At 44.7% G+C, this 13,338-nt stretch overlaps 1 protein-coding gene across 4 annotated transcripts in view; it reads left to right on the top strand.

Annotated features, from left to right (window-relative positions):
• Positions 1–11,918, top strand: part of ARIH2 (ariadne RBR E3 ubiquitin protein ligase 2) — a 32,392-nt gene extending 20,474 nt beyond the window's left edge. For 3 of the 4 annotated variants that reach the window (XM_027700877.1, XM_027700880.1, XM_027700879.1), the window contains 11 exons: positions 897–1,044; positions 1,562–1,683; positions 2,584–2,693; positions 3,720–3,837; positions 5,344–5,394; positions 5,494–5,515; positions 7,003–7,154; positions 8,199–8,342; positions 8,691–8,759; positions 9,694–9,777; positions 10,251–11,918. In XM_027700877.1, coding sequence (XP_027556678.1) covers positions 897–1,044; positions 1,562–1,683; positions 2,584–2,693; positions 3,720–3,837; positions 5,344–5,394; positions 5,494–5,515; positions 7,003–7,154; positions 8,199–8,342; positions 8,691–8,759; positions 9,694–9,777; positions 10,251–10,322 — 1,092 coding nt within the window. In that variant the 3' untranslated portion in view covers positions 10,323–11,918. The remainder of the gene's footprint in view (positions 1–896; positions 1,045–1,561; positions 1,684–2,583; positions 2,694–3,719; positions 3,838–5,343; positions 5,395–5,493; positions 5,516–7,002; positions 7,155–8,198; positions 8,343–8,690; positions 8,760–9,693; positions 9,778–10,250) is intronic. The other variant, XM_027700878.1, reaches the window with a different exon arrangement.
• The last annotated feature ends 1,420 nt before the right edge of the window (positions 11,919–13,338 follow it).

Here is a 13,338-nt window from a genome sequence, read left to right as displayed (position 1 = left end):
CTCAACGAGTGGCAAAGGTTTCAGTAGACAAAAAGTGATTATATGGCTTCTCTGTGAAAGGAGAAATTGGAACATAAGCTCCTGCTAACAGCTTCATAGAGCCTTGTTTTTGATGAAGCTGTGCTAGACCTGGTTCTGCAGGTCCCAAGGGTGAGCAGAGATGTATTGAAGGCTGGATCTGTTGTCTGGGGATTAGCTCTGCACTACCCAGGGGGAGACCAGACTGCTTCTCAGTGGTTTGGTGAAGCAATAGCAGAGTTATGCCTGATTTGAAACAAAGCTTCTTAATCCTTTTCATCTGAAGGGATGATGCCTGCTTTGCCAAATGTAGCATCGGCAGGAGAGAAGAGATAGAAGATGATAGTCTGAGAATTCCCTTTCCTCTCTGTATGAACACTTTACATGCTACACTTTCAATTGCCTCTCCTGTTACCCAAAATTGTTGTCCAGTAAAAGGACATTGCTAAGCCTGCTTCCAGCTATAGCTTCTCTCCAAAGCCTGTGGAACAGTGATAGTCTGGTCCAGCTAACAAAGAATATCAGTAAATCCAGGGAATGTCTTATAAAAGGATGTATTTCTTCGTTTTTCAAAGAAGACGAGAGTAAGGACCAGAAGAGTAAAGGTGAGTTCTGGATAGCACTAGTTGAGAAGCAGGAACAGTTCAGTACTGTCAACCTGTTGTGTTATATGAGTTTAAAGAGGTTTTTGAGAAGGACTGACTGTTTGGGGCAGTGCAGCACCTCAGCACACCAGCTGCTTATGAACCAGTTCTGGCCTGGAGCTCCCCTGAGATGTTGTCACAGCGAAGATGAATGCAGTTATCTGTGGATGAGGTGAAAACACTCTGGGAGAGCTGGGATGCTTTCACTGTAATGCTGATTTGTGTCTCTCCCAGGCAATGGTACATTCCTCCCACCACTGCGCGGTGTGCATGCAGTTTGTCCGGAAGGAGAACTTGCTCTCTCTGGCTTGTCAGCACCAGTTCTGTCGCAGCTGCTGGGAGCAGCACTGTACAGTGCTCGTCAAGGATGGTGTTGGAGTCGGTGAGTTCAAGGTGGACACGGTGCTGGGTCCATATTTGCCATGCTGGCCATTCTGATGAGTCAAGAACATGACTGTAACAAGTTAGAAACTGCAAATCTGCTGCACCCTGAGTTTGCATCTGTGATGATGTATTGTTGCAATGCCCCTGGAGTGCCTGTAGATGCAAACATCTGTTCCCTTTGTCTTGGGTAGAAGCCAGTAGTTGCCAGAGTTGCTTTGGGCTTTTTGTAGCCTGTCTTTCATGCTGGCACGGCAGTAGCTTACAATTTGCTAATTTGAGTGTCTGACCTTGTGAATACTGGTTGAAGCACTTACTGGTTCTGGGTACACGTGCACCCTGTCATCTTTTGCTACAGACAGTTGGGCGTCAGCTTTTCAGCAGCCCCTGATTTGTTTCACAGTTGTGTCCCTCTTGCCACAACAACAGATGGCACCTAGGAAACTGTTGAATGCTCTCTGTGCATTCACTCCTTGGAATAAGCTGCACTGTGCTAAGATGTTGCTTTCTTTTCTCAGGGGTCTCCTGCATGGCTCAGGACTGCCTGCTTCGGACACCAGAAGACTTTGTGTTTCCATTGCTGCCTAGTGAAGAGCTGAAAGACAAATACAGGCGCTACCTCTTCAGGGACTATGTGGAGGTAGTGGGTTTTTTCATTTTTAGGATACCCTGGCTCAAATCACCAATGACTTGCAGAAATTTTGTTTCAAGTGTCTTGCATTTTTGATTAGAACTGCAGTAACTGCAGCAAAATTGTCCTCAATAGACATGATGTGGCAGCTCCTGTAGGACAGCCTCACTGGCAAAATACCCTAGCAGGTTGCCAAAGTAAATTCTGCTGTAAGGTCACCCAGTAACTCCTTGGCTGGTTCTTCAGAATTCTCGGAGTGTTGCAGCTGAGAATTTCAAAACTTTGATCTGATTTTTCAAGTCCTTCTTGTTCTTACATAAATATTTTTAGGTTCTGAAAAATAGGTCCCTCATCTTAGTGTAGCCCAGCTGAATTGACTTGCTCAATTACATTTTATATGAAGTATTTTGAAATGAAAGCAGCAGTTGTTAAGGCTAAATGTGCAGGAGTGTCCTGGTGACTGGGAACACTCAAGGAGCAGCGATGCAGTATCAAAGAGTGGTGTCACCTCTCCTCAATAAAGACACCCTTTGGGAAGGAATGGCCACCACAGAAGAGCAACTAAATAGCCTCTGTGAGATAAGGAGAGGATGGGAAAAGAGCTCAAATGGAGTAAAACTGTTTGTTCCTGTTGACTGTTAGTGGTGTCTTAATGGTTGTATTGCTGTGCTTACTTGGTCTGTAACCCTCCATTTGAATTCTGTGTTCTAGAGAAGCTGTAAGTAACTAATAAACGTCTTCAGCATTAGGAAAAGGAGGATCTGTTCTGTTAGCCAAGACCTGGTGACAGTTGTCAGTCTTTTTCAATAAGAAATGACTGACTTGTATGTTTTTGAGGATAGGAGTGGTAAAGTTGAACAGATTTCTTCTGCACCCACTGCTGATCTTATCCCCTTGGTGTGCCCACAGAGCCATTACCAGCTGCAGCTGTGTCCTGGTGCAGATTGCCCTATGGTCATACAGGTACAAGAGCCAAAAGCCCGGCGAGTGCAGTGCAATCGTTGCAATGAGGTCTTCTGGTAAGGAACAGAGAAGGTTAAAATCGTGGGGGGAAGTGTGTGCTGTCCTCGGAGCTGCTCCTTTTGCTTGCCAACAGCTTCAGTGTGTAGGAGCATGTTCAGTACTTTGCTAGAGTTGTTTGTAACTTGAATTAGCTTGAGTAATTGGACACTTGGGGTCTGACTTCTGCAGGTGGTCAGCCGTCCCCTCGCTCCCTAAACTCCTTGGAAGTTGGGTGTTCTGACAACCAGGGAATGCAGGGCTTGAATAATCAAGGGGTTACAAATCTAGCATTCTCACATTTTGGCTTGGTTACAAATTTTCCTCCAGACATACTGACTGATAGAGATTCTGGTAGTGAACATGGAGTCCTCCCTACTATCTACTGATATTAAGTTTTTAAGTTTATTACAAGTGTTTGACTCCCAGAGTGTCTGGGAGACACGTTTTGAGACTCATGTGAGAATACATTTCTGCTGAACAGGAATGCTAACGTTCCTTGTCTGACGGAAGGGGATATAGGACCAGAGAAAAAAGGTAGTTTGCAGAGCTGCTGAAGTGTCTTCTGCTCAAGTCTCTAGAATCACTGCTGAGAATGTCTGTGGAGCACAATGCAAACAGTTTAGAGAACCAGCTTACTGGTATCTCCATGCAAATGGTCCTTACTCACCTGGGGCTGTCAGGTCATGTTAATGCGGGTACCTGGTATCTGCCACTGTAGTCAAGCTACTTGTAAGTCACTGGTGTGCCCCAGGCCTCTGCAGTCATGTTAGAGGAAACATAGGTTCCAGGTAGGGACATGTCAGCCCTCAGACACATGATGTGTCAGAGAAAGCCTCAGTTCACTTTCCTCTTGACTCTGGTTTCTGCACAAGAGGGTGGGGGAGATGTTCAGCCTTGGTCTTTGCACTCTGGTAATACACAAGAGCATTTGCATCCCTTGCTGGGCCTCCCAGATTTTGGTCAGGAAAACCTCAATCCTTGAGTCACTTCCTTGGAAATCGATGTGTCTTTCTCTTTTTTTTTTCCTCCCCCCCCCCGTTAAGCTTTAAGTGTCGGCAGATGTACCACGCGCCCACGGACTGCGCTACCATTCGGAAATGGCTCACCAAGTGTGCGGATGACTCTGAAACAGCCAACTACATCAGTGCTCACACTAAAGATGTAAGGCCAAGCACCTGCATGTTATTTCTTTGTCCTCTAGCCCTGCCTGGGAAGCAGGATGCAATTCTATGCACACATAGCATTGTGTTCTGCTTTTTCACAGGCTGCAAATTCTCACAGCTCCCTAGGGACTGTCAAGAAGCTTCTGTCAGAAGCTACTGTCATATGTGAACTAATTATGTTCCTATGCCTGTGATATAACAACTGAGTGCCTTGGGAATGTTTTGTGTAGGAAGCCCAGCTGCCCTTCTGCAGTAGGGACCTGGTGGTCCTTCTTCCAGACCTGGTGTGAATGTCTTTGGCAGCCAGGTGTGCTGTCCTCCCACAGGCAAAAGAATTGTGACTACTTTGAAATGATCAGTGGAGATGTGTTTAAAATGGAAGGAGAGGGGTGTAGTAGGTGTGAAATCAGTATCAAATAAGGCATCAGTGGTGTTTAAGCCTGAACAACTTTGTGGAGTACTGTGAACTGGAAGGTGAGGGAGATAAAGTCATGATTTGTCAAGCACAGCAAAATGGGGTAGTTGAACTCTGTAAATTAAGCATCAGAGTATTTCTAGTAGATTTAGATCCAAGACAAAAAAATAGTTTACACATTATGCATTCCAGCCTATCTATAAAATTGTCTTTAGAAGTTATAGATATACTACCTTTATCCTCTAAATTAGCTGTCCGAGATTTGAACTTTTAATGTCTTGTGGATTTTGTGGCCTGACTTCAAAACAGGTCTTAGCTGGCATTTGAGCTACCATGGCCAGTGACAATTGTGACAGTGCTAATTAGCCTGTCTAACAGTGCTAATTCAGTTGTGTTAGATTTCAAGTTCCCTTCCTTCTCTGGAGAAGGTGTCAGCATGTGATGACATTGTTTCTGCTATCCTCATTTGTAGAAATAAGGTTCTGTTATATCAAGCATTCTCCTGGCATACATTTTGCCTGACGTGAAAATTTATGAAAAGCAACAAAACTCACTTCTTCCATTGTGCATTCCTGTGCAGCCCAAAAAATGCAACTGGACTCTCTAGGGTATTGGTGCAGTAAGGATGTGTGCAGCTCTCTGTGGTCAGCCAGAGTCTCTGCCCCTAGCTGAGTTGTCATCTGTAAGTGGCTGCTGAAGGCAGGATATAGTGTCAATTACCTGCAGTCCAAGTAGCTGTGGAATCTACTGTAATACAGGAACTAATTATGTCCTTGTACCTGAGCAACTGTTAAGTGGTAACTCAGCAAGACCTCCAGTCTTACAAGGAGTAACAACAGCAAATTTGTTTTCTTGAGCAAATAGTTCAGTGCTGCAGTGTAACTTCCCTGGCTTTGCCTTTCTATCTTCTTTTAAATGGAGCTATCAGGAATAGGTGGGAGGCAAGGTATAAATGTTAATATTCTCGTATATGTGTATGCATATTAAAAAAAAAAAAAAGGCAGAGAGGAATAATCACACAAGTGCTGTCATTCTTCAGAAGGCTGTTAGAGACAGAGTTGGATCTAACAATTGCTTCTGTTTCCTCAGTGTCCCAAGTGCAATATCTGTATTGAAAAGAATGGAGGCTGCAATCACATGGTGAGTAATTCCCTGAACACGTCAAACCTCCCTTGTTCTAAGTGGAATTTTTCCCCCCCACTTTGCACTAACCAGTGCTTCTTGTCTCTTCTTTTTCAGCAATGTTCCAAATGCAAGCATGGTGAGTTGGATTTGGAAGCAGTTTTCTCTGCAATGTTTATCGGTGGTGATGGTCTCTTTTTTTGTGATAGGAAAACAAATTTTGAACATTCACTGAAATATTTTCCCCCTAGTAAAAGGTGAACAGGACATTAGTTACGGACTTCTGTGTGATAGTTTTTTTCCCACTGGCTGTGATCTCAGCTGGGTTCTGATTCAGTGCTGGTTTGGCTCCTGCCCCTGACATGTCCATTATATAGAGAAGTCTCCAGAATATTAACAGTGGAATCCATCTCAGAAGAGAATATTAAATGCTTTCCATGGAGTTGGTTTTGTCATCAGCTGAAAATACTGTCAGAATTGAGCCATTTACTCAGATGAGCTTAAGTTCTTCTGCTTACTGATGGAAATAATGAGCTTCAATCCAGATAAAACTGCAGGATTTTTATACATAGCTGTTGGACTTCTCAGTCCGCTCCTGTGCAATTAGCAGCCTGAGTGTCTTTGACTCATTGCGTGGTCCTACAAAATGACAGCCTGTTCTTGTACTTACTTTTTCATGGCAGAATTAATTTCTGTTGCCTTGTAGCGAGACAGTTGTATTCAGCCCTCTGAGTTAAGTGTGCCACTAGAAACTGTTAAACTATCAGAACCTTATTGGGAAGATGATTAAAGATTACTGTCCTCTCTCATTTCCTTTGCTCTGGGGTTCTCAGCAGCACTGGACGTGCTTTGATGGAGCTCTGTGACAAGGGTGAGCAGGCAAGTGCCATGGTACCATGGGGGCTAGCTGGTGAAAGCTGGTGAACTCTGGAAATGCAGACTTCGATTTCTTTACCATGAGTAACACAGAAGTGATTCTTATTGTAGCAACTTAATCTCCATCTTTTTTCCTTCCCAGTAGAACACCCACAGCCTCGCTCTGAAATCAGAAAATTGTCACGTGGGTTTTGCTGTTGCTCTCTTTTCTTCACTTTCTTCCCAATTCAGCAGCTTCTAACTTTGTGTTATAAACCCCTGACATCTGACATTACCTGGGTAGTTCCCTTCTGAAGAGAACTGAGAGCAGACTTTCTTTTGCATGAGTTAGTTCACTTTTGGATGTGACTGTTTATGTTTTGTTTAGACAGAGGTTTGCATGGGGCAGTGGGCCACGGTGGGGAGGAGGCAACTCACAAAAAAGACTGCAGCCTGCCTCTTCTTTAACTTGGAGTGACAGCCTGTGCAGGGTGCAAGTACAGTTCTGCCCAGTGGTCTTGGTGTACAGGATGCAGAACTTCAGGATTTACTTTCCACAGTTGCATGGGAGGCCGTACAATTAAAATCTTCAAGGCAGGCTGGTATTTTTGGCTCGCTGTTGAGTTCTGTTATGTAAGATGATACGAAATGTGTATGTTTCTTGGCTTAGCAGAAATATCTGAAAACAGATGGGCTGTGTCTCCTGAAGCTTTTCTTTCTCAGAGGTTTTTTTCTGTGCCTCACAGTGGGTTTTTTTGCTGTTTTCTGCAGACTTCTGCTGGATGTGTCTGGGAGACTGGAAGACTCACGGCAGCGAGTACTACGAATGCAGTCGGTACAAAGAGAATCCTGATATTGTAAACCAGAGTCAGCAAGCACAGGCCAGGGAGGCCCTTAAGAAGTACTTGTTCTATTTTGAGAGGGTAGGAGACATCTCCTTGGCCAGAGCTGCTGTAGCCTTTTAATGCTCCCTGCCTGGTGCAAAGGTCATTGCCAGCAATCTCCGTGCAAGAAACTGCCCAAAGAGAACCTGTGCAGAATTTTCAGGCTCTGTTTTTCACTCAAAATCCTGCCCTGTGAATCCCATTCAAACCCATAATGTCATACCTAAAGAAAATCATATTCGTCCTATATTCCCCTGTGCTATAGAAAATCGGTATTACCTGTATCATTTACCTGCAGGCTGAGTGCTGCTGCAGTAGATAGATATTGCTCCAATCATTTCCTTCTAGGACTGGGGAACTTCAGTTCCTTGAAATCTGTCTTTGTAGAGACAAAGAACTAAATAAATTCTGCCATGTTTAAAGCTCCATGTGCTCTAGCAAAGTTTTACTAAAATTTCATGTAATCACATTTTTAAAAGTTGCATCTCTGTCCACACAGCAGTCTCCATGCACCTGGCCATGCAGAGCAACTCTACAGCAGCATCTGTAGAAGAGAGTGTGGTAGAGGTTAAATACTGGTGCATTTCAGTTTCCCCATTAAAATGAGTTTATTCTTCACAGCATGAGCCAAGTCCTGTGGTAAAATAAATATGTTCATTCCTGGTTCTTCAGAACAACAGACTTTGGGAAATAGCCGTGTTTACAATGTGCACATGGAAGTTGGATTTCACTGAGCCTGTGTTAAATGTTAATTTAAACTCTTAACCTTTCTATAGAAATCCTTTAAGTAGGGGAATCGCCATGTCTTTCCATCTTGTTAAGCACAAGGTCGCTGTGTGACCAGAGGGCATTCCCACTCAGAGGAGCTGGGATTGCTCCCTGCTCTTTGCTGCTGTCAGTCTGTTTACAGCCTCTGCCACTTGCTACTGGAGGTGCTGCCTTGCCGTTCTTTCCCACAGCATGTCTTGCCTTGCTGGACTCCTGCCCCACTCCAATTTCTGCTTGCTAGAGCTTGTGCTTTTACAGCAGTAGTACTCTGTTCTCATGCCATTTTTTCTTTCCCTGTCTCCCCACCCCTTGCAGTGGGAGAATCACAATAAAAGCCTACAGCTGGAGGCACAGACATACCAACGAATCCAGGAGAAAATCCAAGAAAGAGTTATGAACAACTTGGGGACATGGATAGACTGGCAATACCTACAAAATGCTGCAAAACTACTTGCAAAGGTGGGTAATTGTGTCTTGTTTGGCACAGAGAAAATACAGGCCAGAATGCTAAATTCATAGTACTGATTAAGGAAGGAAATTTAAAGGTTGTGGGTATGTGGGGTAGTGCCTCTGGTCTAGGACATGAACTAGCCAAAAATCATCTGGTATTGTGAAGTTATGTTTCACAGTGTACAGAGCTGCACAAGTTCTTCCAAGGAAGGTGTAGGAAATTCCACCATGAAGTGTCCAATTGTCCTTGTTAGGAGGTAGCTTCTTAGCCTGTAGTGACCACACAAATGTGACTCTGCTGACTTCCAAGTCTGAGACTCTTGTCCTTTTCTCTCTCTTCCTTCCACACCTGGGCAGTGTCGTTACACCCTGCAGTACACATATCCATATGCCTACTACATGGAGTCTGGTCCCAGAAAGAAGCTGGTAAGATGTTTTGCCTTTTTTTTGCTGATAAATTTTTGGGGTGTAGCTGGCAGCATGCTGGGCTGAATTCCAGAGCCTGGCAGTGTCTGAAATATTAGTCCTGAGTTTGAGGTAAGAACAGGACAAATAGGCATTTTTGCACCTTCCCTCTTCACTTTGAGTTGACCAGCAGCTCTGTCATCTGATGCATTACATTATTTTCCCAGGGGACTTCACTGCACTTTCACTAACAAGCCATTTATCCAGAATGTTTTGAGGCTGGAAGTGTGCGTTTGTTCCTTGGTAAGATTTATCACAGTGCTATGGGCCATATTTCATATGAAGAGCTGCTGGAGGAGAGCTTTTCTAGCCTTGAATCAGGGTGTAGCTTTGCTTTTTATTCCCGCTGTAAGTTCCTTTGTTGCTTGGTACATCTCATGGACTGGACATGTACAAAAATAACCCTGAATTCACTGAAGAGTTTTTTCTTTGACTCGGCTGTTCTGCAAAACCTGTTGTAGAATCTCTCCCCATGGGATCATGTGTTCTCTGAGGCTGTGGACAGATGTCTGGATCTGACTGTGCCAGTGGAACAAGTTGCTGCTTCCAGCAGTGGTTAACAATCCCTCCACTCTGCCTGCAGAGCTGCTTATGGGAGCGTTTTCTGACCTGTTTATGGCAAAATGAGCTGAGCTAGGAGATACTTGTCACTTGCAGTGTTTTTAGGCTGACTGGGTTAATTTTGAGTGGTGCAGGTTGGGGAGTGCTTACACAAGAAACTCCCAGAAGGGGTGATGCTGTGTAGCTGAAGGTGGATAAGGAGGAGACACAAACCTGCTCTGCCAGCAGAGCTGTCAGCAAAACACATTTGTCTGCTCCTCAAGTGTAGTGTGTGGTATGAAACTGCTCCACTAAACTAGTTTCTTGTTGCTCTCTCTAATTTTGCTCCTTGCAGTTTGAATACCAGCAGGCCCAGCTGGAAGCTGAAATTGAAAATCTCTCATGGAAGGTGGAGCGAGCAGACAGCTATGACAGAGGGGTGAGTGTTCTGCTTGCTTGAGCCTGCTGGCCAGATTTTGTTTGCTGGGCTTAACACTTCTGCAGGAGCACTAAGGTAATCAAGTGAGAGTTCTGAGAAACTAGATCCAGAAACCACCTTTAGGCAGCAGATGTTGTAGAAGCGAAGTGCTCACTGCTTATGGAAGGGGAGGGCGGGGGCTGCAGGGAGTCCTGCAAAGTGAAATGGGACATACAGAGCTCTGGAGGAGGCTCCAGGTATCCCTCTGGTGAAGAGCAGATACCTTAAGTGTGTAGTGGTTTAGGGAGAGCAGGAGCCAGGCAACTGCAGAGGGAGCCCACATCAAAAGCAAGAGGATCTGGGATCTTGTGATCCAGAGTGCGTGTGAAGTGTGACAGTTGGTGCTTCTCACATGGCGTGTAGTGTCTCCCTGAGGAAAATGAGCTCTTCTCCGGAAAATGTGTGCTGACAGTTTGTACCTTCTGTTTTACCAGGACTTAGAGAATCAGATGCACATAGCAGAGCAGAGACGGAGGACCCTGCTGAAAGACTTTCACGACACATAAGACAGGAGGAAGTGACGAAGTGCAGGGGTGAGAGCAGCGAGTGAAGTGATGGCAGCTTCACTGGGATAAGCAGGCACTGCCTCTGGGAGAACACGGCCAAGGACAAAGCCACCCCTCCCCTTGCAAGTCAGACACATGCAAACACCACATCTTAGTCCAGTTTGTTCTCTTATCTTTCTGTTTCTGTTTCTGCCAGGCTAGAGGCCAGAGCTCAGATTGGCATATTTCCTGGGCCATTTCCCTCCTGCCTTTGATGGTTTCAGAAGGGGAGGGAGTTTTTCTCTGAATGGCTGTTAATAGTATTAGATCGTTACAGTTTATGTAATTTTCAACGGTTGTACAATTATACAGACAAACCTTAGAATAACACACAACCCTTTTTAAAAATAAATTGGCAGTGGAGTGTTTTTCCTTAATCTGCTTGTAAATTTAATGGGCTTTTCCCCCTCTCCCTCTCCCTTCCTCTGACCCAAAAATCCTCCTAGGCACTGAAGGAGGTTACAAAATATCTCAGCTAGATTTCCCGATGCTCCTTTAACCAGGGCATTGTAGCATTGGCATTGCATGAGGAGAGTGGCTGGTGTTAAGGGTGGCTGCTGCTGTGTCTGGCCCGACAGTACCAGCAGTGGCTGTTATTCAGTATGATTACATGTGACATCTCTTGTCTTGTAAATCAGCTGTGCAAAATCCAGCTACACAAACAGAATCAAACAGAGGAATTTCAAGGGACAGACCAGGTTAACACTGGGGGATATGCCTTGAGTTTGAGAGAAATTGAGAGAAATCAGATTCTGCATTTGATGGATTTTAGGTCTTCCATGTAGATTTTTGCTTTACTTGTTTTTGTGGAGAGGATGTTGTATTGCCAAAGTGAATGATGAGGGACTAGTAGCATACAGTTGTTAATCAAGGCTTGGGGCTTTTGCAGAGTGAAAGAATCCATGTTATAACAGTGCCATGAAGCCCGGTAAAGATTATTTGTGCCTCCTGGGTAGCATGGCTGAGAAAATTTGATTTTGTTCATTAAAATGAGACTGAATACCACTACATTATGAGGAGGAAAGATTATGTACGACACACTCCCTGGCACGTGTTGGCAATGTGGACGGGCACTTGAATTCAGGTGCATTACTTGTGCAGAGCCTGCACAAAGCCAGGCAGAAAATTAACTAGCAAAATTAATTTATTTGTATATTAGTATTGATGCTGGTGGAGACTTATCAGAAAATTGATTGTTAGGAGCATGTGGAGCTTTTTTATTAACATTCTTTTTTCTAATGTAAAATATACACTAAAATAAAAATATGAAAACCTAGTTCATCTTAGTAGGGGTTAACATGACAAAGATTGCTTAAATGCTGATCCTTGCCTGTCTGCTACAGGAAGCAGGCCACATATTAGGATTTCACGGGCATGTGTGTCACCTACACTGGAGCTTGTTGTTTGCAGCCAAAAAGGTGCAGCTGGAGTCTGATCTGAGGAAATCTTCACCTCTGTGGGGAACTCACTTCCATGCTGTATGTGGAAGTGTTGCCTTTGATCTGTCCCTGTATTGTTTTAATGCAATGTCACTTGATAAAGATTAAACTGGAGGGGGAAAAAGTGCTAAATTTCTGCGTGTCAGAATAAGCTCATTCCACTGTTGGAGCCTCTTTCATGTGCCTGAGACACATAATCCAGGTATTTGCAGCAGGTATAATTGGGCTGATGGATTTTATCAAGAGTGATGCATCAGTTTAAAAAAGGAGTAGCTGCCATAGGAACTAATCCTGTCGACATGCTTGTTGTACATAGCAGAAAATTTCAAACTGAGAGGCCTTTTCCTTCCTCCCTTCCTTCCCTGGTGTGGGATGTATCTTCAGGGAACAGGGAAACATACTGCGAGGAGTGGGGTTACAACAGAAGAGGCTGAGGGTAGGGAAGGGTTTTGGAGAGATGGCTGGAGCCAGGGAGTAGGGCAGGGAAGGGAGTCTGGTTTCTGGGAGCAGCACTGCTTGCTGTGCAAGAGATCTCCATAGCCATGGCTCCTTGTGTTCCAGCTCTGTCTTGTTCTGGCTCCCCTCGAGGCTGGAGCCGTAGAGGTAGATATGTCCTTGCTCCAGCCACTGTCTCCTGACTTCATTCCCTCTGCACCCAGCAGCAGCCTCTTTGTGCTCTCCTCTATATTCTAGAAGTCAGTCTCTTCCTTCCTCTCCCAAATGATTGCCAAAGTCAGGGCAGGCTGCACCCACAGGAAAGGTTTGCTGAGACCCCAGCAGTTTGCAGTGCGTAGAACCAATGTTTAAACTGTTCTTTAAAAATGTAATGTGCAAAGTACTGATTAGGATAAAAGCTGGTGTTCTTGTTGTCTAAACGTAACTATCTTAACACCTAATCTCTTTGCAGAACAGATATGTGGAGTTCCCTAATCCCAAAGAATTATCACTTCTGTTACATAATTGTCCAGCTTTGAGCTAGATGAGAATGGGGTTTTGTCTTTCTCCCTCCCTGCCTCCTTCCCTCCCTCCCTATCCCATGCCCCCACAAAATGCTTTGCTATGAATCCTTGTTTGTTGACAAGCCAGGCTATATAGCTGTGGTGAGACTTGCTGAACAGGCTGCTGAGATGCTTGGCTGAGGAATAGTAATAAGGATTGCACAGTGCATCCCCTAATTCTTTCAAATTTTCTGAAACTAGAACTTTGTCAACAGTTCCATTTATTTTTAAACAAAACAAAACACCCTTTCTGAAGGTGGTGAAAGTCCTGGGTTGCATGCACAGATCCTGTTGCTGTACTCTGGGAAAACAACAGGACTTGCTTTTGCAGCCCAGGCAGGGCAACTTCTGTATTGGTGTCATACAGGAAGTTGTGGACTCCGGGACAAAACCTGCAGAGCACAGGGGCTGCTGGCTCCATGTGTAAGGTGGCTGACACAGCTCAAGAGGCAGGTGACGGGAGGGAAACAGGTTCTCAACACCCGAAGACAAGGCCAGTTTTTTCCCCTCTAATAGGTACATGGCCCTCTTTGAGTCAGC

This window comes from Neopelma chrysocephalum, unplaced genomic scaffold (assembly GCF_003984885.1).
Source record: "Neopelma chrysocephalum unplaced genomic scaffold, ASM398488v2 Primary Assembly neopelma1_147, whole genome shotgun sequence".
Taxonomy (NCBI): Eukaryota; Metazoa; Chordata; class Aves; order Passeriformes; family Pipridae; genus Neopelma; species Neopelma chrysocephalum.
The sequence above is the reverse complement of the archived record's forward strand: the minus strand, read 5'-3'. Positions and strand labels throughout refer to the sequence as shown.